The 25,056-nt window shown below is 46.3% G+C and overlaps 1 protein-coding gene across 8 annotated transcripts in view; it reads right to left on the reverse strand.

Annotated features, from left to right (window-relative positions):
* The window catches only part of DYSF (dysferlin), a 680,318-nt gene that overhangs the window by 204,995 nt on the left and 450,267 nt on the right, over window positions 1-25,056 (reverse strand). For all 8 annotated transcript variants that reach the window (XM_073649582.1, XM_073649538.1, XM_073649547.1 and 5 more), the window contains 2 exons: window positions 7,603-7,717; window positions 6,542-6,647 (listed from right to left, as the gene is read on the reverse strand). In XM_073649582.1, coding sequence (XP_073505683.1) covers window positions 6,542-6,647; window positions 7,603-7,717 — 221 coding nt within the window. The remainder of the gene's footprint in view (window positions 1-6,541; window positions 6,648-7,602; window positions 7,718-25,056) is intronic.

Raw genomic sequence — 25,056 nt, forward strand, 5'->3', positions numbered from 1 at the left:
GCTGGTCACATGACCTTGTTGGCCTATTTAATCCTGCTCCGCCCTTCTGGCTTTGCTGGACTTCATTGTATATCTACTTTCTAGCTAGCCTGTGCTCTGTGTCTTGCTCTGTTAGTTTGCTTGGTCTACTGACCTCTATGTTCTATATATTTTGTTTGTTCGTCTGTCTGCTACTATTTCTGTTAGGAGGTGTCCCATATTCCTCCCAGTCCTTAGTACTTGTAGGGATTCCTTCCCCACATCTATAGGTCTCCGTACAGACTAGCTTAGGACTTTAGCAGGTCTGATCGCAGGATCAGGTTCCCTGTTACATCGTAGGGATTAAGCTGAGTTCTATCGTAGGGACAGATCTCCTCTCTTTCCTTAGCTCTGGTAGCAGAACATAACAGTAAGTCCAGCCAGCAAATTCTCTAAGGAAAGATTTTTCTGTTCCATCATGGTGTCGGTTCAGGATTTGGCTCATCGCCTGCAGGGACTCTCTCTGGAGGTGGCCGAGCTCCGTCAGCACGTGAGTAACTGTCCTGGAGCACATTTCTTGGAGCCTAAGGTATGTTTGCCGGATTTATTTTTTGGTGAACACCGAGAATTTTTTTCATTCAAAAATGCTTGCTTATTGTATTTTCGTTTGAGACCTAAGTCCTCTGGGGATGAATCCCAGCGCGTAGGGTTCATAATGTCACTTTTGCGCAAAGAGCCTCAGGAGTGGGCCTTTTCTTTGCAACCTAGTGATACATGCTTCAGATCAGTGGATAGTTTTTTTTCTGCTTTGGGACTATTATATGATGATCCTGACCGTGTCGCATCAGCTGAGACTGAGTTGAGACGTTTAAAACAAGGATCAGGTAATGTGGAAAAATATTGTACTCATTTCCGTCGTTGGTCTACTCAAACAGGGTGGAATGATTCTGCTCTGAAAAGTCTATTTCTTGCTGGGCTCAGTGAAAGGGTTAAAGACCTGCTAATTGCTTATCCTACACCTGAAGATTTGCAACAGGCTATGCAATTAGCTATACGGGTGGATAGAAGACTGCGTGCAAGGGTTAATGAGAGCAAATCCTCTGCTATGTCAGTTTCTGGTTATGAGAATGTGTGTACTAACAGTGGTGAACCGATGGAGATTGGATCGGTGGCACCTCGCTCTCAAGAAAAAGACCGTCGATTTTTTGAAGGCTTGTGTTTCTATTGCGGAAAATCTGGTCATTTGATTAAAGGCTGTGAGCTTCGTATGAAGAAAAAAAAAAAAATGGTCAGTCATGCCCGTATTGCCTGTTTAAATTCCAAGGGTGTATTTTTAGCTGCTTCCACGATTGCTCAGGAAAAATTAATGGAATTTCGGGTGTTTGTTGATTGTGGGTCTACTCTGAATGTAATTGATGGGGGATTCTTGGAAAGACTCAATTTAAAACCCGAACCTTTATCATCCCCCATTGCTGTGGTTTCTGTGGATGGTTCCCCTTTGAAGAATATTACTCTCAAGGTCTGTGAATTTCCTCTCACTATTAATGGTGTTCACCATGAGAAATTGGATTTGGTAGTGTTGAATAACTTGCCTTCTCCAGTAATATTGGGATTGCCCTGGTTAAAATTTCACAATCCTGTACTGGATTGGTCTACCAGTGAAATTAAATCCTGGAGCCATAAATGTTATGACAAGTGTTGTAACGGGCGTATTGCAGCTTTGGATAGGGGAGAATTGCCTGTTCCTATTCAGGATTTTTGGAGAGTTTTTTCTGAGAAGGAATCGCAGGTTTTGCCTCCCCATAGAGACTATGATTGTTCTATTGAATTTGTCCCTGGAGCGACTCTTCCTAAAAGTCGTTTATTTAACCTTACTATTCCTGAGAGGAAGGCTTTGGAGGAATACATACAGACAAGTTTGGCCGCCGGTCACATTAGGCCCTCTAAGTCTCCTGTGGCGGTTGGATTTTTTTTTGTAAAAAAAAAGGACGGCGGTTTACGTCCTTGTCTGGATTTTCGTGAGATTAACAAAATTACTGTACGCAATCCTTACCCACTGCCATTGATTCCTGATCTGTTTAACCAGTTAATGGGGGCCAAGTGGTTCTCTAAAATTGACCTTAAGGGGGCATACAATCTGTTGCGCATGAAGGAGGGTGATGAATGGAAGACTGCTTTTAACACTCCTGTGGGTCATTTTGAGAATCTGGTTATGCCTTTTGGTCTTACTAATGCTCCTGCATTTTTTCAGAATCTGATTAATGACATCCTTAGACCTTTGATCGGTAAAAATGTGGTTGTGTATTTGGATGACATTTTGATTTATTCGCCGGATCTGGAGTCTCATTGGCGGAGCGTGCGTGAGGTATTACAGTTATTAATGGACAATTCGCTTTTTGCTAAGCTGGAGAAATGTGAGTTCGCTGTACAGAGAATTAGTTTTTTGGGCTACATTATCTCCAGCAAAGGTTTTGAGATGGATCCGGTTAAGGTTCAGGCTGTGCAGGAATGGCCTAGGCCTATTGGTTTGAAATCAATACAGAGGTTTTTGGGTTTCGCCAATTACTATAGAAAATTCATAAAAAAAATTTCTAGTATTGTCAAACCTCTGACCGATCTCACCAGGAAAGGTGCTGATGCGGTTCAGTGGTCTTCTGAGGCCATTGAAGCTTTTGTGTATCTCAAGGAGAGGTTCACCTCTGCTCCCATCCTTATGCAGCCTGATGTTACTAGGCCGTTTTTGGTTGAGGTTGATGCTTCCTCTGTGGGGGTTGGCGCAGTATTGTCTCAGGATAACGGGGATGGATTACATCCCTGTGCCTTTTTTTCAAAAAATTTTTCGGAGACTGAACTGAATTACGATATTGGTAATCGGGAATTATTGGCTATTAAACTCGCATTTGAACACTGGCGCCACTTCTTGGAAGGTGCGGAATTTCCCGTTCAGGTTCTTACGGATCATAAAAATCTGATATATCTTGATGCTGCCAAGCGCCTGAATGCCCGTCAGGCTAGGTGGGCACTGTTTTTCTCGCGGTTTAATTTCTCCGTTACTTACATCCCTGGTACTAAGAATGTTAAGGCGGATGCCTTGTCTCGCAGTTTTTCTCCCATAGTCGGTGCTGAGAAAGAGGAGAACATTTTACAAGAAGGTGTTGTGATAGCTGCTTTGGACTCCGTTTTGGAAAATGAGATTCTTAAAGCACAGGAGAATGCCCCATCTAACACTCCTCATGGGAGGTTGTTTGTGCCTGGGACCTTTAGGAGAGATTTGTTTGTTGAGTGTCACGAATCTCGGTTGGCAGGTCATCCCGGAATCTCTGAGACCAAGAGACTGGTGGGTCGCAGTTTTTGGTGGCCTGGATGGCAGAAGGAAGTCATTAAGTGGGTGCGCCAATGTACTATATGTGCTAGATCTAAGTCCTCACATACTCCTGCTGCGGGGTTGCTTTGTCCTTGGAGGTTCCCAGTGCTCCTTGGACACATTTGGCTATGGACTTTATAACTGACCTTCCCCCCTCTGAGGGTTTTACTGTCATCTGGGTGGTCGTGGACCGTTTTAGCAAGATGTGTCACTTGGTTCCTTTCGTCAAACTGCCCTGCGCTAAAACTCTCGCTAAGGCCTTTGTCAAGGAAATTGTCAGACTTCATGGCGTTCCTACTGACATTGTTTCTGATAGGGGTCCTCAGTTCGTGGCTCGTTTTTGGCGTGCCTTTTGTGATAGGTTGGGAGTTCATTTGTCGTTCTCGTCCGGATATCATCCTGAATCTAATGGCCAGACAGAAAGGAAAAACCAGGATGTTGAGCAGTTCTTGCGTTGTTTTGTGGCAGACAATCAAGAGGGGTGGTCTGAGTTTCTGCCACTTGCTGAATTTGCTCTGAACAATCATACATCTTCTTCTGCTGGTTGTTCGCCTTTTTTTTGTTGTTCTGGGAGACATCCGTCGTTTGGGTCGTTCTCCAAGTTGGGATCTGCCGTGCCTGAGGAGGAGAATTTTTCCGGTGATTTGGAGAGAGTTTGGACGGATGTGCGTGGTAATCTTCAGGAGGCCAACAGAAAATCTAAAGACTACTTTGATAGGAAACGACAGGAGGTTTTGTTCGCTGTTGGTGACATGGTTTGGTTGTCCTCTAGGAATCTGCGGTTGAGGATTCCTTCAAAGAAATTGGGTCCCAAGTTTGTAGGGCCCTTTAAGGTGCTTCAGGTTGTCAACCAATCTGCTGTTAGGTTGGAGGTTCCTACCTCCTGGAGAATTAATCCGGTATTTCATGTCTCTCTGTTGAAAAAAGCTGTTGTATCGGATTGTGACGCCTCTGCCTCTGTTCCTCCGGTGGTGAAGGACGGGGAATATGAAATTTCTCGCATCCTTAACTCTAGACGGTATAGAGGTAGTTTGCAGTATCTTGTGGCCTGGAAAGGTTTCGGTCCCGAGGATAACTCTTGGGTGAGGTCGGATGATGTTTCCGCGTCCAGACTTATCAGAGCGTTTCACAGGAGATTTCCTGATAAGCCTGGTCCTAGGGGATCTGGAGGATCCTCTTAGAAGGGGGGGTACTGTTAGAACCTTGCTCTTAGTTTTTTTTTCCTTTGCTGGTCACATGACCTTGTTGGCCTATTTAATCCTGCTCCGCCCTTCTGGCTTTGCTGGACTTCATTGTATATCTACTTTCTAGCTAGCCTGTGCTCTGTGTCTTGCTCTGTTAGTTTGCTTGGTCTACTGACCTCTATGTTCTATATATTTTGTTTGTTCGTCTGTCTGCTACTATTTCTGTTAGGAGGTGTCCCATATTCCTCCCAGTCCTTAGTACTTGTAGGGATTCCTTCCCCACATCTATAGGTCTCCGTACAGACTAGCTTAGGACTTTAGCAGGTCTGATCGCAGGATCAGGTTCCCTGTTACATCGTAGGGATTAAGCTGAGTTCTATCGTAGGGACAGATCTCCTCTCTTTCCTTAGCTCTGGTAGCAGAACATAACAGTAGCTAGCTACGGCACCTCCAGTGTAGCCAGCTACGGCATCTCCAGTGTAGCCAGCTACGGCATCTCCAGTGTAGCTAGCTACGGCACCTCCAGTGTAGCCAGCTATGGCATCTCCAGTGTAGCCAGCTACGGCATCTCCAGTGTAGCCAGTTACGGCATCTCCAGTGTAGCCAGCTACGGCATCTCCAGTGTAGCCAGCTACGGCATCTCCAGTGTAGCCAGCTATGGCATCTCCATTGTAGCCAGCTACAGCACCTCCAGTGTAGCCAGCTACGGCATCTCCAGTGTAGCCAGTTACGGCACCTCCAGTGTAGCCAGCTACAGCATCTCCAGTGTAGCCAGCTACGGCATCTCCAGTGTAGCCAGCTAGGGCACCTCCAGTGTAGCCAGCTACAGCATCTCCAGTGTAGCCAGCTACAACATCTCCAGTGTAGCCAGTCACGGCATCTCTAGTGTAGCCAGCTACGGCATCTCCAGTGTAGCCAGTTACGGCACCTCCAGTGTAGCCAGCTACAGCATCTCCAGTGTAGCCAGCTACGGCACCTCCAGTGTAGCCAGCTACAGCATCTCCAGTGTAGCCAGCTACAACATCTCCAGTGTAGCCAGTCACGGCATCTCTAGTGTAGCCAGCTACGGCATCTCCAGTGTAGCCAGTTACGGCATCTCCAGTGAAGCCAGTTACGGCATCTCCAGTGTAGCTAGCTACGGCATCTCCAGTGTAGCCAGCTACGGCATCTCCAGTGTAGCCAGCTACAACATCTCCAGTGCAGCCAGCTACGGCACCTCCAGTGTAGCCAGTTACGGCATCTCCAGTGTAGCCAGCTACGGCATCTCCAGTGTAGCCAGGTACGGCATCTCCAGTGTAGTCAGCTACGGCACCTCCAATGTAGCCAGCTACAACATCTCCAGTGTAGCCAGTTACAGCATCTCCAGTGTAGCCAGCTACGGCATCTCCAGTGTAGCCAGTTACGGCATCTCCAGTGTAGCCAGTTACAACATCTCCAGTGTAGCCAGTTACAGCATCTCCAGTGTAGCCAGCTACGGCATCTCCAGTGTAGCCAGCTACGGCATCTCCAGTGTAGCCAGTTACAACATCTCCAGTGTAGCCAGTTACAGCATCTCCAGTGTAGCCAGCTACGACATCTCCAGTGTAGCCAGCTACAACATCTCCAGTGTAGCCAGTTACAGCATCTCCAGTGTAGCCAGCTACGGCATCTCCAGTGTAGCCAGCTACGGCACCCCCAGTGTAGCCAGTTACGGCATCTCCAGTGTAGCCAGCTACGGCATCTCCAGTGTAGCCAGCTACGGCATCTCCAGTGTAGCCAGCTACGGCATCTCCAGTGTAGCCAGCTACGGCACTTCCAGTGTAGCCAGCTACAACATCTCCAGTGTAGCCAGTTACAGCATCTCCAGTGTAGCCAGCTACGGCATCTCCAGTGTAGCCAGCTACGGCACCTCCAGTGTAGCCAGTTACGGCATCTCCAGTGTAGCCAGCTACGGCATCTCCAGTGCAGCCAGCTACTGTATCACTGATCTTGGCTAATCTGGAGCACTTATCAGTAGTCCCAACATAATCATCTCCGGATGACCGATTCGTCTTACCTTGCTCATCCACGGCTCGGTTAATATCCGTTGTCCATTCTTCGTCTTCCCACTTCCATCCTGGGGGACATTCGGTCTCATCTTTCGGGAGAACTTTTTCTCCATTCTAAAAGTCAACAAAGAAAAACAAAATCAATAAAATGAGCAATAAAATATCGTACATCACTGACTGCTTGATCGGCAATACAAAAATCATCTGATTAAACCGACTGCCGCACCGGCACAGAAAACGACTTCATGTCTATAAGGTCTTTAGACATTAGCCTTCACCTGAGGTCATGTCTTGTAGTAGATGAAATCATAAACAGCTTAATAGCAGATATCAGGAAAAAGAGCCATAGGGCATGTTGGATTTCAGCATGCCCAATCATTTATAGCGCTGGAAGAAAAATTACATGAGAAAGGAGCTGGTTATGTCTGGTCTCCATGAACTCATTGGAAAAAAAGGTATTGATCATAAAAATCAGGCAAAAACTTTATTTTAAAAGAGTTGTCAACTACAAAATAAACTTTCTAAAAAAAAAAAGAGCCCACGGCAGTTCTAAAATATAAAAAAAAAAAACACATTCACAGGAGAATTAAAACAAATTACTCTCAAGTAAACGCAATAAAGAACGGAGCACGACTTGCCATCATGCTCATGCATGGCGTAGTTTGGTAATCTCCCGTCTCATGGTTTCCTTGTTCCTCGGTTCCTCTCTAGGTCAGTACTGCCTCACTAAAAAAACTAAAAATGATTTCCCAACAGAAATGAACATATAAATTGTACAAAATATGGAGGAACTTCCTTCTTTTTTTTCACATCCTGGTACTTTAGCTATGGTAAGACTGAGCGCCAAAACAACCTGCCTGATCATGATGGGATGTTTTGTTAGGAAACTCACAAAAGTCTATCTTCGAAAAGGACAACATCCACGCTCTAAAGTCGGAGCTCAGTAAATTCTCTCCATCTATGAATGTGGTTGCTGTTTTTATAACTTCCCCTGCCTCATCTCCAAGGTGTTATTCGTTGCTATAATACTATGGTATGTCTGTCTTCACCGCCTACGTTCCTTCCTTACCACATCTGTGTAGGCTTCGGTCATATGAATCCATTGCCCTCCAGGCAGTCGGGCTTGGTTTTCAAAGACTTCTTCCACAAAGCTCATATGCCCAGCATCGATGTCATATAATAATCTGAGGAAAGGAGAACATAACTAAAATGAGACCAAAGAAGCAGGCTAAAGTAAAACCCATACACAACATGAAAGGTCCGTTGAGTTTTTGTAAGAATTCATAATGTCAGCACATGTATAAAGCTTATCTACAATGGCGTTTGCAGTTGCCTACTGGCATTGATCATACACTACTACTAGCATGAGTCCTGGAATATTTGTAGATCAGACAACTAGAAGAAAAAATCACTATTCCTACAATTATACGACGGGAAATATGGGAAAATGAAGAGCATCCTACACACTAGAAACGACTAGACTACTAAAAGGGATGACGATTTGTGGTACCAAAGCAGGTGGTGAAGGTAACAGGGGTAGTAAGAGGTTAAAGTAAAAGAAGTCGGCCAAATGAGGAGCGGAAAAATATAATTGGTGCCGTTAGCTTTCTGGGAGAGGAGAAAAGCTGACTTTATAAGTAAAGGTACGAGGGTTTCACCAGTCCAACTATCTGCAGCCAAAAACTAGAGGTCCACCCGACCTCCTATAGTTTGTTATCCATTGGCCGGTGGTACTTTTTTAAGTAACAAAATGAGAATCTATCATTGTTTTTTGGAATTTGTTCCTTCATTGATGGCGAGTTTGGTTCTTGATAAGAAGGTTCCTAGCTGGATTCCTGCACGCTCGCTGAGGTTGTGTTTCAGGTCAGAATGAATTAATGGACTGAAATATTATAAAGGGTTTATCTTCAGGACCACATTTTCTTTATTACGAAAAAAAAAAACTGTGGCCAATCAGAGCTTAGGGGTCAACTTTTACCTGAAAGGTTGGGTCTAGAGACCACCATTGACCCGTGGTTGGTTTGGTCTCTGCGGTCTTTATTGCTATTGCAATATACTGTAGCCGGGGACATGTTAAGTTTGGTGGTAGACCCATTCCGCCTCTAGGACCGTCTGGTCACAAATTCATATGGACCTCTTCAATGAAGTCTATGGCAGTTAAGAAGGCATGTAGTGAAGCCAACCACATCTTCGGACTTTAAGACAGAAGGTCAAATACGGGTGCAGCCACATTGATCCGATGGCTGCACAGAGGGTAATAATTCACAGCTGAAGGACATCGCACCGTCTGCAGGGATCCAGCTCAATAATATTTCAAAAATATGTATTCAGGAAAACTCGTCTCCATATTTTTCTTGGAAAGTTAAGCACCATAAAAATTGTTCAACTATTTCAGCATTCCTCATTCCGTGTGTTTTTTCTGATATTTGAGAGCCGTCCTATGCGGCTATGACCCCGCTTCCCTCAACCGCCTGAGGAATTTGTGGTGCTGAATCATGACTGCAAAATTCTGCCATGATGTTCATAATCACATTGTTATACGCCTCGTACCGAGCGGTGGCATGAGCCAGCGGCGGGATAAAGGAAATCAGAACTGTATAACATGTTGCGAGCTTACCGGTAAGTGTTGTGTCACGCTCAACACGGAAGGGTGTTAATAACCAAACTATTTCAGTAATTGAATCTAAAAGCAAGAAACCCCAGCGGCCGGTGAACCGCGTCCCATTGCACCACGCTGATGAATGCTTTAAGACTCTGGCAAAGACGTCCCAACCGCAAAAAAAACTATTAACATTTTTATGATGCCTATGAGCCAAAACTGGGCATTTTCACAGCAATGTAAGTCTAAAGATTTACTAAGATCTGTAATTTTTAACCCTTGTGAGGTCTTACTACTAGTATTGGAATTTTATGACAAATTTGGTCATTATGGCACCAATTTACGACACTTAGCACAGAGGAACCACAAGTAGCTCTAATGGGACCCTTGACAAGAAGGAGCACAGATCAGGTTCTCTACAAACAAATTCACACAGGACAACTCGTCTCTCAAAATCGAGATATACACCAAAGGACTGTGGGGATGAGGAGATATATACCATAAGAGTGTGAGGATGGAGATGTACACCATAGGAGTGTGAGGATGGAGATGTACACCATAGGAGTGTGAGGATGGAGATGTACACCATAGGAGTGTGAGGATGGAGATGTACACCATAGGAGTGTGAGGATGGAGATGTACACCATAGGAGTGTGAGGATGGAGATGTACACCATAGGAGTGTGAGGATGGAGATGTACACCATAGGAGTGTGAGGATGGGGAGATGTACATCATAGGAGTGTGAGGATGGAGATGTACACCATAGGAGTGTGAGGATGGAGATGTACACCATAGGAGTGTGAGGATGGAGATGTACACCATAGGAGTGTGAGGATGGAGATGTACACCATAGGAGTGTGAGGATGGAGATGTACACCATAGGAGTGTGAGGATGGAGATGTACACCATAGGAGTGTGAGGATGGAGATGTACACCATAGGAGTGTGAAGAGGAGGAGATGTACACCATAGGAGTGTGAGGATGGAGATGTACACCATAGGAGTGTGAGGATGGAGATGTACACCATAGGAGTGTGAGGATGGAGATGTACACCATAGGAGTGTGAGGATGGAGATGTACACCATAGGAGTGTGAGGATGGAGATGTACACCATAGGAGTGTGAGGATGGAGATGTACACCATAGGAGTGTGAGGATGGAGATGTACACCATAGGAGTGTGAGGATGGAGATGTACACCATAGGAGTGTGAGGATGGAGATGTACACCATAGGGGTGTGAGGATGGAGATATACACCATAGGAGTGTGAGGATGAGGAGAGATATACCATAGGAGTGTGAGGATGGAGATGTACACCATAGGAGTGTGAAGAGGAGGAGATGTACACCATAGGAGTGTGAGGATGGAGATGTACACCATAGGAGTGTGAGGATGGAGATGTACACCATAGGAGTGTGAGGATGGAGATGTACACCATAGGAGTGTGAGGATGGGGAGATGTACACCATAGGAGTGTGAGGATGGGGAGATGTACACCATAAGAGTGTGAGGATGGGGAGATGTACACCATAGGAGTGTGAGGATGGAGATGTACAACATAGGAGTGTGAGGATGGAGATGTACACCATAGGAGTGTGATGAGGAGGAGGAGGAGATGTACACCATAGGAGTGTGAGGGTGGAGATGTACACCATAGGAGTGTGAGAATGGAGATGTACACCATAGGAGTGTGAGGATGGAGATGTACACCATAGGAGTGTGAGGATGGAGATGTACACCATAGGAGTGTGATGAGGAGGAGGAGATGTACACCATAGGAGTGTGAGGGTGGAGATGTACACCATAGGAGTGTGAGGATGGAGATGTACACCATAGGAGTGTGAGGATGGGGAGATGTACACCATAGGAGTGTGAGGATGGAGATGTACACCATAGCAGTGTGAGGATGGAGATGTACACCATAGCAGTGTGAGGATGGGGAGATGTACACCATAGGAGTGTGAGGATGGAGATGTACACCATAGGAGTGTGAGGATGGAGATGTACACCATAGGAGTGTGAGGATGGATATGTACACCATAGGAGTGTGAGGATGGAGATGTACACCATAGGAGTGTGAGGATGGAGATGTACACCATAGGAGTGTGAGGATGGAGATGTACACCATAGGAGTGTGAGGATGGAGATGTACACCATAGGAGTGTGAGGATGGAGATGTACACCATAGGAGTGTGAGGATGGAGATGTACACCATAGGAGTGTGAGGATGGAGATGTACACCATAGGAGTGTGAGGATGGAGATGTACACCATAGGAGTGTGAGGATGGGGAGATGTACACCATAGGAGTGTGAGGATGGAGATGTACACCATAGGAGTGTGAGGATGGAGATGTACACCATAGGAGTGTGAGGATGGAGATGTTCACCATAGGAGTGTGAGGATGGAGATGTACACCATAGGAGTGTGAGGATGGATATGTACACCATAGGAGTGTGAGGATGGAGATGTACACCATAGGAGTGTGAGGATGGAGATGTACACCATAGGAGTGTGAGGATGGAGATGTACACCATAGGAGTGTGAGGATGGAGATGTACACCATAGGAGTGTGAGGATGGAGATGTACACCATAGGAGTGTGAGGAGGAGATGTACACCATAGCAGTGTGAGGACGGAGATGTACACCATAGGAGTGTGAGGATGGAGATGTACACCATAGGAGTGTGAGGATGGGGAGATGTACACCATAGGAGTGTGAGGATGGAGATGTACACCATAGGAGTGTGAGGATGGGGAGATGTACACCATAGGAGTGTGAGGATGGAGATGTACACCATAGGAGTGTGAGGATGGAGATGTACACCATAGGAGTGTGAGGATGGAGATGTACACCATAGGAGTGTGAGGATGGAGATGTACACTATAGGAGTGTGAGGAGGAGATGTACACCACAGGAGTGTGAGGATGGAGATGTACACCATAGGAGTGTGAGGATGGAGATATACACCATAGGAGTGTGAGGATGGAGATGTACACCATAGGAGTGTGAGGATGGGGAGATGTACACCATAGGAGTGTGAGGATGGAGATGTACACTATAGGAGTGTGAGGAGGAGATGTACACCACAGGAGTGTGAGGATGGAGATGTACACCATAGGAGTGTGAGGATGGAGATGTACACCATAGGAGTGTGAGGATGGAGATGTACACCATAGGAGTGTGAGGATGGAGATGTACACCACAGGAGTGTGAGGATGGAGATGTACACCATAGGAGTGTGAGGATGGAGATATACACCATAGGGGTGTGAGGATGGAGAAGTACACCATAGGAGTGTGAGGATGGAGAAGTACACCATAGGAGTGTGAGGATGGATATGTACACCATAGGAGTGTGAGGATGGAGAAGTACACCATAGGAGTGTGAGGATGGATATGTACACCATAGGAGTGTGAGGATGGAGATATACACCATAGGAGTTTGAGGATGGAGATATACACCATAGGAGTGTGAAGATGGAGATGTACACCATAGGAGTGTGAGGATGGAGATGTTCACCATAGGAGTGTGAGGATGGAGATGTACACCATAGGAGTGTGAGGATGGAGATGTTCACCATAGGAGTGTGAGGAGGAGGAGATATACACCATAGGAGTGTGAGGATGGAGATGTACACCATAGGAGTGTGAGGATGGAGATGTACACCATAGGAGTGTGAGGATGGAGATGTACACCATAGGAGTGTGAGGAGGAGGAGATATACACCATAGGAGTGTGAGGATGGAGATGTACACCATAGGAGTGTGAGGATGGAGATGTACACCATAGGAGTGTGAGGATGGAGAAGTACACCATAGGAGTGTGAGGATGGAGATATACACCATAGGAGTGTGAGAATGGGGAGATGTACACCATAGGAGTGTGAGGATGGAGATGTACACCATAGGAGTGTGAGGATGGGGAGATGTACACCATAGGAGTGTGAGGATGGAGATGTACACCATAGGAGTGTGAGGAGGAGGAGATATACACCATAGGAGTGTGAGGAGGAGGAGATATACACCATAGGAGTGTGAGGATGGAGATGTACACCATAGGAGTGTGAGGAGGAGGAGATATACACCATAGGAGTGTGAGGATGGAGATGTACACCATAGGAGTGTGAGGATGGGGAGATGTACACCATAGGAGTGTGAGGATGGAGATGTACACCATAGGAGTGTGAGGATGGAGATGTACACCATAGCAGTGTGAGGATGGGGAGATGTACACCATAGGAGTGTGAGGATGGAGATGTACACCATAGGAGTGTGAGGATGGAGATGTACACCATAGGAGTGTGAGGATGGAGATGTACACCATAGGAGTGTGAGGATGGAGATGTACACCATAGGAGTGTGAGGATGGAGATGTTCACCATAGGAGTGTGAGGATGGAGATGTACACCATAGGAGTGTGAGGATGGAGATGTACACCATAGGAGTGTGAGGAGGAGGAGATATACACCATAGGAGTGTGAGGATGGAGATGTACACCATAGGAGTGTGAGGATGGAGATGTACACCATAGGAGTGTGAGGATGGGGAGATGTACACCATAGGAGTGTGAGGATGGAGATGTACACCATAGGAGTGTGAGGATGGAGATGTACACCATAGGAGTGTGAGGATGGAGATGTTCACCATAGGAGTGTGAGGATGGAGATGTTCACCATAGGAGTGTGAGGATGGAGATATACACCATACGAGTGTGAGGATGGAGATGTACACCATAGGAGTGTGAGGATGGAGATATACACCATACGAGTGTGAGGATGGAGATGTACACCATAGGAGTGTGAGGATGGAGATGTTCACCATAGGAGTGTGAGGATGGAGATGTACACCATAGGAGTGTGAGGATGGAGATGTACACCATAGGAGTGTGAGGATGGAGATGTACACCATAGGAGTGTGAGGATGGAGATATACACCATAGGAGTGTGAGGATGGAGATGTACACCATAGGAGTGTGAGGAGGAGGAGATATACACCATAGGAGTGTGAGGATGGAGATGTACACCATAGGAGTGTGAGGATGGGGAGATGTACACCATAGGAGTGTGAGGATGGAGATGTACACCATAGGAGTGTGAGGATGGAGATGTACACCATAGCAGTGTGAGGATGGGGAGATGTACACCATAGGAGTGTGAGGATGGAGATGTACACCATAGGAGTGTGAGGATGGAGATGTACACCATAGGAGTGTGAGGATGGAGATGTACACTATAGGAGTGTGAGGAGGAGATGTACACCACAGGAGTGTGAGGATGGAGATGTACACCATAGGAGTGTGAGGATGGAGATATACACCATAGGAGTGTGAGGATGGAGATGTACACCATAGGAGTGTGAGGATGGGGAGATGTACACCATAGGAGTGTGAGGATGGAGATGTACACTATAGGAGTGTGAGGAGGAGATGTACACCACAGGAGTGTGAGGATGGAGATGTACACCATAGGAGTGTGAGGATGGAGATGTACACCATAGGAGTGTGAGGATGGAGATGTACACCATAGGAGTGTGAGGATGGAGATGTACACCACAGGAGTGTGAGGATGGAGATGTACACCATAGGAGTGTGAGGATGGAGATATACACCATAGGGGTGTGAGGATGGAGAAGTACACCATAGGAGTGTGAGGATGGAGAAGTACACCATAGGAGTGTGAGGATGGATATGTACACCATAGGAGTGTGAGGATGGAGAAGTACACCATAGGAGTGTGAGGATGGATATGTACACCATAGGAGTGTGAGGATGGAGATATACACCATAGGAGTTTGAGGATGGAGATATACACCATAGGAGTGTGAAGATGGAGATGTACACCATAGGAGTGTGAGGATGGAGATGTTCACCATAGGAGTGTGAGGATGGAGATGTACACCATAGGAGTGTGAGGATGGAGATGTTCACCATAGGAGTGTGAGGAGGAGGAGATATACACCATAGGAGTGTGAGGATGGAGATGTACACCATAGGAGTGTGAGGATGGAGATGTACACCATAGGAGTGTGAGGATGGAGATGTACACCATAGGAGTGTGAGGAGGAGGAGATATACACCATAGGAGTGTGAGGATGGAGATGTACACCATAGGAGTGTGAGGATGGAGATGTACACCATAGGAGTGTGAGGATGGAGAAGTACACCATAGGAGTGTGAGGATGGAGATATACACCATAGGAGTGTGAGAATGGGGAGATGTACACCATAGGAGTGTGAGGATGGAGATGTACACCATAGGAGTGTGAGGATGGGGAGATGTACACCATAGGAGTGTGAGGATGGAGATGTACACCATAGGAGTGTGAGGAGGAGGAGATATACACCATAGGAGTGTGAGGAGGAGGAGATATACACCATAGGAGTGTGAGGATGGAGATGTACACCATAGGAGTGTGAGGAGGAGGAGATATACACCATAGGAGTGTGAGGATGGAGATGTACACCATAGGAGTGTGAGGATGGGGAGATGTACACCATAGGAGTGTGAGGATGGAGATGTACACCATAGGAGTGTGAGGATGGAGATGTACACCATAGCAGTGTGAGGATGGGGAGATGTACACCATAGGAGTGTGAGGATGGAGATGTACACCATAGGAGTGTGAGGATGGAGATGTACACCATAGGAGTGTGAGGATGGAGATGTACACCATAGGAGTGTGAGGATGGAGATGTACACCATAGGAGTGTGAGGATGGAGATGTTCACCATAGGAGTGTGAGGATGGAGATGTACACCATAGGAGTGTGAGGATGGAGATGTACACCATAGGAGTGTGAGGAGGAGGAGATATACACCATAGGAGTGTGAGGATGGAGATGTACACCATAGGAGTGTGAGGATGGAGATGTACACCATAGGAGTGTGAGGATGGGGAGATGTACACCATAGGAGTGTGAGGATGGAGATGTACACCATAGGAGTGTGAGGATGGAGATGTACACCATAGGAGTGTGAGGATGGAGATGTTCACCATAGGAGTGTGAGGATGGAGATGTTCACCATAGGAGTGTGAGGATGGAGATATACACCATACGAGTGTGAGGATGGAGATGTACACCATAGGAGTGTGAGGATGGAGATATACACCATACGAGTGTGAGGATGGAGATGTACACCATAGGAGTGTGAGGATGGAGATGTTCACCATAGGAGTGTGAGGATGGAGATGTACACCATAGGAGTGTGAGGATGGAGATGTACACCATAGGAGTGTGAGGATGGAGATGTACACCATAGGAGTGTGAGGATGGAGATATACACCATAGGAGTGTGAGGATGGAGATGTACACCATAGGAGTGTGAGGAGGAGGAGATATACACCATAGGAGTGTGAGGATGGAGATGTACACCATAGGAGTGTGAGGATGGGGAGATGTACACCATAGGAGTGTGAGGATGGAGATGTACACCATAGGAGTGTGAGGATGGAGATGTACACCATAGCAGTGTGAGGATGGGGAGATGTACACCATAGGAGTGTGAGGATGGAGATGTACACCATAGGAGTGTGAGGATGGAGATGTACACCATAGGAGTGTGAGGATGGAGATGTACACCATAGGAGTGTGAGGATGGAGATGTACACCATAGGAGTGTGAGGATGGAGATGTACACCATAGGAGTGTGAGGATGGAGATGTACACCATAGGAGTGTGAGGATGGAGATGTACACCATAGGGGTGTGAGGATGGAGATGTACACCATAGGAGTGTGAGGATGGAGATGTACACCATAGCAGTGTGAGGATGGAGATGTACACCATAGGAGTGTGAGGATGGAGATATACACCATAGGAGTGTGAGGATGGAGATGTACACCATAGCAGTGTGAGGAGGAGGAGATATACACCATAGGAGTGTGAGGATGGAGATGTACACCATAGGAGTGTGAGGATGGAGATGTACACCATAGGAGTGTGAGGATGGAGATGTACACCATAGCAGTGTGAGGAGGAGGAGATATACACCATAGGAGTGTGAGGATGGAGATGTACACCATAGGAGTGTGAGGATGGAGATGTACACCATAGCAGTGTGAGGAGGAGGAGATATACACCATAGGAGTGTGAGGATGGAGATGTACACCATAGGAGTGTGAGGATGGAGATGTACACCATAGGAGTGTGAGGATGGAGATGTACACCATAGGAGTGTGAGGTGTTAGAACTCTCCTGTTAGGTTTTTTTTAGTTTGCTGGTCACATGACCATTTTTGCCTATTTAATCCGGCTCCGCCCTCCTGGCTTTGCTGGACTTCATTTGTATTTACTACTGTTGAGCTAGCTTGTTGCTCTGTTGCCGTTCTCTGTTAGTTTTGCTAGGTCTTCTGACCTCTATGCTTTTTGTTGTGTGTTTGTCTTTGACTGCTACTATTTCTGCTAGGAGGTGTCCAACTTTTCCCAGTCCCTAGATCTTGTAGGGATCCCTCCCTCACATCTATAGGTCTTCGTACAGACTAGCCGAGGACTTTAGCGGGTCTGATCGCAGGATCAGGTTCCCCGTTACATCGTAGGGATCTAGTTTAGTTCTATTGTAGGGACAGATCTCCTGTCTTTCCTTAGTCCCTGTAGCAGATCATAACAGTAAGTCCAGCCCTAAAAGAAAAAAAAAAAAAAAAATTTCTCTAAGGAAAGACCTCCAGTTTTCCATTATGGTCTCGGTTCAAGATTTGGCTCAACGCTTGCAGGGACTCTCTCTGGAGGTGGCCAAGCTCCAACAACACGTGAGTAGCTGTTCTGGAGCACATTTTGTGGAACCTAAGGTACGTCTGCCTGATTTATTTTTTGGCGAACAACAAGATTTTTTTTCTTTTAAAAATACTTGTTTATTGTATTTTCGTTTGAGACCCGGATCCTCTGGTGATGAATCACAGCGCATAGGGTTCATAATGTCACTTTTGCGCAAAGATCCTCAGGGATGGGCCTTCTCTCTCCAACCTAGTGATCCGTGCTTTAGATCAGTGGATAGTTTTTTTTCTGCTTTGGGTTTGTTGTACGATGATCCTGATCGTGTCTCATCTGCTGAGTCTGAATTGAGACGTTTGAGGCAGGGATCACGTAATGTGTAAAAATATTGTTCTCACTTCCGTCAGTGGTCTGCCCAGGTGGGGTGGAACGATTCAGCTTTGAAAAGCTTGTTTCTTGCAGGGCTAGGTGAAAGGGTTAAGGATTTACCGATTGCTTATCCCACACCTGGAAACTTGCAGGAGGCAATGCAATTAGCTATACGGGTGGACAGGAGACTGCGTGCAAGGGTTAATGAGAGCAAATCCTCTGCTATGTCAGCTCCGAGTCCTGAGAGGGTCTGTGCTGACAATGGAGAGCCGATGGAGATTGGGGCGATGGCACCCCGCTCTCAGGAAAAAGACCGCAGGCTTTCTGAAGGCTTGTGCTTCTATTGCGGAAATTCTGGTCATTTTATTAAGAACTGTGTGCTTCGTATGAAGAAAGAAAAAAAAATGGTCAGTCATGCACGTATTGCCTGTTTAAATTCTAAGGGAGCATTCCTATCTGCTACTACCGCTGCTCAGGATAAATTAATTGAATTTCGGGTATTTGTGGATTGTGGTTCTACTCTGAATGTGATTGATGGGGGATTCTTGGAAAAACTTAGATTAGAACCTAAAACTTTGTCATCCCCTATTGCTGTGGTTTCTGTTGATGGCTCTCCCTTGAAGAGTGTTACTCATAAGGTCTGTGAATTTCCCCTCACTATTAATGGTATTCACCAAGAAAATTTGGATTTGGTGGTATTGGATAATTTGCCTTCTCCAGTAATATTGGGGTTACCCTGGTTAAAATTGCACAATCCTGTACTGGATTGGTCTACTAATGAAATTAAGTCCTGGAGCCCTAAGTGTTATGACAAGTGTTGTAACGGGCGCATTGCTGCTGTGGATAAAGGGGAATTACCTGTACCTATTCAGGATTTTTGGAGAGTTTTTTCTGAGGAGGAGTCACAAATTTTGCCTCCCCATAGAGACTATGATTGTACCATTGAATTTGTCCCTGGAGCGACTCTTCCTAAAAGTCGTTTATTTAACCTTACTATTCCTGAGAGGAAGGCTTTGGAGGAATACATACAGACAAGCTTGGCCGCCGGTCACATTAGGCCTTCCAAGTCTCCTGTGGCTGTTGGATTTTTTTTTTGTAAAAAAAAAAGATGGCGGTTTACGTCCTTGTCTGGACTTTCGTGAGATTAATAAAATTACTGTACGCAATCCTTACCCACTGCCATTGATTCCTGATTTATTTAACCAGTTAGTGGGGGCCAAGTGGTTCTCTAAAATTGATCTCCGGGGGGCATACAATCTGTTGCGCATGAAGGAGGGTGATGAATGGAAGACTGCTTTTAACTCTCCTGTGGGTCATTTTGAGAATCTGGTTATGCCTTTTGGTCTTACTAATGCTCCTGCATTTTTTCAGAATCTTATTAATGACATCCTTAGACCTTTAATCGGCAAAAATGTGGTTGTGTATTTGGATGACATTCTGATTTATTCGCCTGATCTGGAGTCTCATTGGAGGAGCGTACGTGAGGTATTACAGTTATTAATGGACAATTCGCTTTTTGCTAAGCTGGAGAAATGTGAGTTCGCTGTACAGAGAATTAGTTTTTTGGGCTACATTATCTCCAGTGAAGGTTTTGAGATGGACCCGGTTAAAGTTCAAGCTGTGCAGGAATGGCCTAGGCCTATTGGTTTGAAATCGATACAGAGGTTTTTGGGTTTCGCTAATTATTACAGAAAATTCATAAAAAAAAATTCCATTATTGTCAAACCGCTGACCGATCTCACCAGGAAAGGTGCTGATGCGGTTCAGTGGACTTCTGAGGCCATTGAAGCTTTTGTGTTTCTAAAGGAGAGGTTCACCTCTGCTCCCATCCTTATGCAGCCTGATGTGACTAAGCCGTTTTTGGTTGAGGTTGATGCTTCCTCTGTGGGGGTCGGTGCGGTGTTGTCTTAGGAAAACAAGGATGGAGTACATCCCTGTGCCTTTTTTTCAAAAAAATTTTCTGAGACTGAACTTAATTACGATATTGGTAATCGGGAATTGCTGGCGATTAAACTCGCATTTGAACACTGGCGTCACCTCTTGGAAGGTGCTGAATTTCCCATTCAGGTTTTCACTGATCATAAAAATCTGATCTATCTTGATGCTGCCAAGCGCTTGAATGCCCGTCAGGCTAGGTGGGCACTTTTTTTCTCGCGGTTTAATTTTTCCGTTACTTACATCCGGGGAACCAAGAATGTTAAAGCTGATGCGTTGTCTCGCAGCTTTTCTCCCATGGTCGGTGCTGAGGAGGAGGAGAGCATTTTACAAGAAGGTGTTGTGATTGCTGCTTTGGACTCCGTTTTGGAGGATGAGATTCTTAAAGCTCAGGAGAATTCCCCATCTAACACTCCCCATGGGAGGTTGTTTGTGCCTAGGACTTTTAGGAGAGATTTGTTTGTTGAGTGTCATGAGTCTCGGTTGGCAGGTCATCCAGGAATTTCTGAGACCAAGAGACTTGTGGGTCGCAGTTTTTGGTGGCCTGGATGGCAGAAGGAAGTCATTAAGTGGGTGCGCCAATGTACTGTGTGTGCTAGATCCAAGTCTTCGCATGCTCCTGCTGCGGGGTTGCTTTGCCCTCTGGAGGTTCCTAGTGCACCTTGGACACATCTGGCTATGGACTTTATTACTGACCTTCCCCCCTCTGAAGGTTTCACGGTCATCTGGGTGGTCGTGGACCGTTTTAGCAAGATGTGTCACTTGGTTCCCTTCATCAAACTGCCTTGCGCTAAGACACTCGCTAAGGCCTTTGTCAAGGAAATTGTCAGACTACATGGTGTTCCTACTGACATTGTTTCTGATAGGGGACCTCAGTTCGTGGCTCGTTTTTGGCGTGCCTTTTGTGACAGGTTGGGAGTTCATTTGTCGTTTTCATCCGGATATCATCCTGAGTCTAATGGCCAGACAGAAAGGAAGAACCAGGATGTTGAGCAGTTCTTGCGTTGTTTTGTGGCAGACAATCAAGAGGGGTGGTCTGAGTTTCTGCCACTTGCTGAATTTGCTCTTAACAACCATACATCCTCTTCTGCTGGGTGTTCGCCTTTTTTTTGTTGTTCTGGGAGACATCCGTCTTTTGGGTCATTCTCCAAATTGGTTTCGGCTGTGCCTGAGGAGGAGAGTTTTTCCGGTGATTTGGAGAGAGTTTGGACGGATGTGCGTGGTAATCTTCAGGAGGCTAACAAAAAATCTAAGAGGTACTTTGATAGCAAACGGCAAGAGGTTTTGTTTGCTGTTGGTGACATGGTTTGGTTGTCCTCTAAGAATCTGCGATTGAGGATTCCTTCTAAAAAATTGGGTCCCAAGTTCGGAGGGCCCATTAAGGTGCTTCAGATAGTTAACCAATCTGCTGTTAGGTTGGAGGTTCCTACGTCCTGGAAGATTAACCCGGTGTTTCATGTTTCTCTGTTGAAAAAAGCTGATGTGTCGGATGGTGACGCCTCTGCCACTGTTCCTCCAGTGGTGGAGGACGGGGAATATGAAATTTCCCGCATCCTAAATTCTAGACGGTATAGAGGGAGTTTGCAGTATCTCGTCGCTTGGAAGGGTTTCGGACCTGAGGATAACTCATGGGTGAGGGCAGATGATGTTTCTGCTTCCAGACTTGTCAGAGCTTTTCACAGGAGGTTTCCTGGTAAGCCTGGGCCTAGGGGATCCGGAGGATCCTCTTAGAAGAGGGGGTACTGTTAGAACTCTCCTGTTAGTTTTTTTTTAGTTTGCTGGTCACATGACCATTTTTGCCTATTTAATCCGGCTCCGCCCTCCTGGCCTTGCTGGACTTCATTGTATTTACTACTCTTGAGCTAGCTTGGTGCTCTGTTGCCGTTCTCTGTTAGTTTTGCTAGGTCTTCTGACCTCTATGCTTTTTGTTGTGTGTTTGTCTTTGACTGCTACTATTTCTGCTAGGAGGTGTCCAACTTATCCCAGTCCCTAGTTCTTGTAGGGATCCCTCCCTCACATCTATAGGTCTTCGTACAGACTAGCCGAGGACTTTAGAGGGTCTGATCGCAGGATCAGGTTCCCCGTTACATCGTAGGGATCTAGTTTAGTTCTATTGTAGGGACAGATCTCCTGTCTTTTCTTAGTCACTGTAGCAGATCATAACATGAGGATGGAGATGTACACCATAGGAGTGTGAGGATGGAGATGTAAACCATAGGAGTGTGAGGATGGAGATATACACCATAGGAGTGTGAGGATGGAGATGTACACCATCGGAGTGTGAGGATGGGGAGGTGTACACCAAAGGGGTGTGAGGAGGAGGAGATGTACACCATAGGGATGTGAGGAGGAGGAGATGTACACCATAGGAGTGTGAGGATGGAGATGTACACCATAGGAGTGTGAGGATGGAGATGTACACCATAGGAGTGTGAGGATGGAGATGTACACAATAGGAGTTTGAGGATGGAGATGTTCACCATAGGAGTGTGAGGATGGAGATGTACACCATAGCAGTGTGAGGAGGAGGAGATGTACACCATAGGAGTGTGAGGATGGAGATGTACACCATAGGAGTGTGAGGATGGAGATGTACACCATAGGAGTGTGAGGATGGAGATGTACACAATAGGAGTTTGAGGATGGAGATGTTCACCATAGGAGTGTGAGGATGGAGATGTACACCATAGCAGTGTGAGGAGGAGGAGATATACACCATAGGAGTGTGAGGATGGAGATGTACACCATAGGAGAGTGAGGATGGAGATGTACACCATAGGAGTGTGAGGATGGAGATGTACACCATAGGAGTGTGAGGATGGAGATGTACACCATAGGAGTGTGAGGATGGAGATGTACACCATAGGAGTGTGAGGATGGAGATGTACACCATAGGAGTGTGAGGAGGAGGAGATATATACCATAGGAGTGTGAGGATGGAGATGTACACCATAGGAGTGTGAGGATGGAGATGTACACCATAGGAGTGTGAGAATGGAGATGTACACCATAGGAGTGTGAGGATGGAGATGTACACCATAGGAGTGTGAGGATGGAGATATACACCTTAGGAGTGTGAGGATGGAGATGTACACCATAGGAGTGTGAGGAGGAGATGTACACCATAGGAGTGTGAGGATGGAGATATACACCATAGGAGTGTGAGGATGGAGATATACACCATAGGAGTGTGAGGATGGAGATGTACACCATAGGAGTGTGAGGATGGAGATGTACACCATAGCAGTGTGAGGATGGAGATGTACACCATAGGAGTGTGAGGAGGAGGAGATGTACAGCATAGGAGTGTGAGGAGGAGATGTACACCATAGGAGTGTGAGGATGGAGATGTACACCATAGGAGTGTGAGGAGGAGATGTACACCATAGGAGTGTGAGGATGGAGATGTACACCATAGGAGTGTGAGGATGGAGATGTACACCATAGGAGTGTGAGGATGGAGATGTACACCATAGGAGTGTGAGGATGGAGATGTACACCATAGGAGTGTGAGGATGGAGATGTACACCATAGGAGTGTGAGGATGGAGATGTACACCATAGGAGTGTGAGGATGGAGATGTACACCATAGGAGTGTGAGGATGGAGATGTACACCATAGGAGTGTGAGGATGGAGATGTACACCATAGGAGTGTGAGGATGGGGAGATGTACACCATAGGAGTGTGAGGAGGAGGAGATGTACACCATAGGAGTGTGAGGATGGAGATATACACCATAGGAGTGTGAGGATGGAGATGTACACCATAGGAGTGTGAGGATGGAGATGTACATCATAGGAGTGTGAGGATGAGGAGATGTACACCATAGGAGTGTGAGGAGGAGGAGATGTACACCATAGGAGTGTGAGGATGGAGATATACACCATAGGAGTGTGAGGATGGAGATGTACACCATAGGAGTGTGAGGATGGAGATGTACATCATAGGAGTGTGAGGAGGAGGAGATGTACACCATAGGAGTGTGAGGAGGAGATGTACACCATAGGAGTGTGAGGATGGAGATGTACACCATAGGAGTGTGAGGAGGAGGAGATATACACCATAGGAGTGTGAGGAGGAGATGTACACCATAGGAGTGTGAGGATGGAGATGTACACCATAGGAGTGTGAGGATGGAGATGTACACCATAGGAGTGTGAGGATGGAGATGTACACCATAGGAGTGTGAGGATGGAGATGTACACCATAGGAGTGGGAGGATGGAGATGTACACCATAGGAGTGTGAGGATGGAGATGTACACCATAGGAGTGTGAGGATGGAGATGTACACCATAGGAGTGTGAGGATGGGGAGATGTACACCATAGGAGTGTGAGGATGGAGATGTACATCATAGGAGTGTGAGGAGGAGGAGATGTACACCATAGGAGTGTGAGGAGGAGATGTACACCATAGGAGTGTGAGGATGGAGATGTACACCATAGGAGTGTGAGGAGGAGGAGATATACACCATAGGAGTGTGAGGATGGAGATGTACACCATAGGAGTGTGAGGAGGAGATGTACACCATAGGAGTGTGAGGATGGAGATAAACACCATAGGAGTGTGAGGATGGAGATGTACACCATAGGAGTGTGAGGATGGAGATGTACACCATAGGAGTGTGAGGATGGAGATGTACACCATAGGAGTGTGAGGAGGAGGAGATATATACCATAGGAGTGTGAGGATGGAGATGTACACCATAGGAGTGTGAGGAGGAGGAGATATATACCATAGGAGTGTGAGGATGGAGATGTACACCATAGGAGTGTGAGGATGGAGATGTACACCATAGGAGTGTGAGGATGGAGATATACACCATAGGAGTGTGAGGATGGAGATGTACACCATAGGAGTGTGAGGATGGAGATGTACACCATAGGAGTGTGAGGATGGAGATATACACCATA

This window comes from Phyllobates terribilis, unplaced genomic scaffold (assembly GCF_046119375.1).
Source record: "Phyllobates terribilis strain yellow unplaced genomic scaffold, ASM4611937v1 Scaffold_1__5_contigs__length_1240528914, whole genome shotgun sequence".
Lineage (NCBI taxonomy): Eukaryota > Metazoa > Chordata > Amphibia > Anura > Dendrobatidae > Phyllobates > Phyllobates terribilis.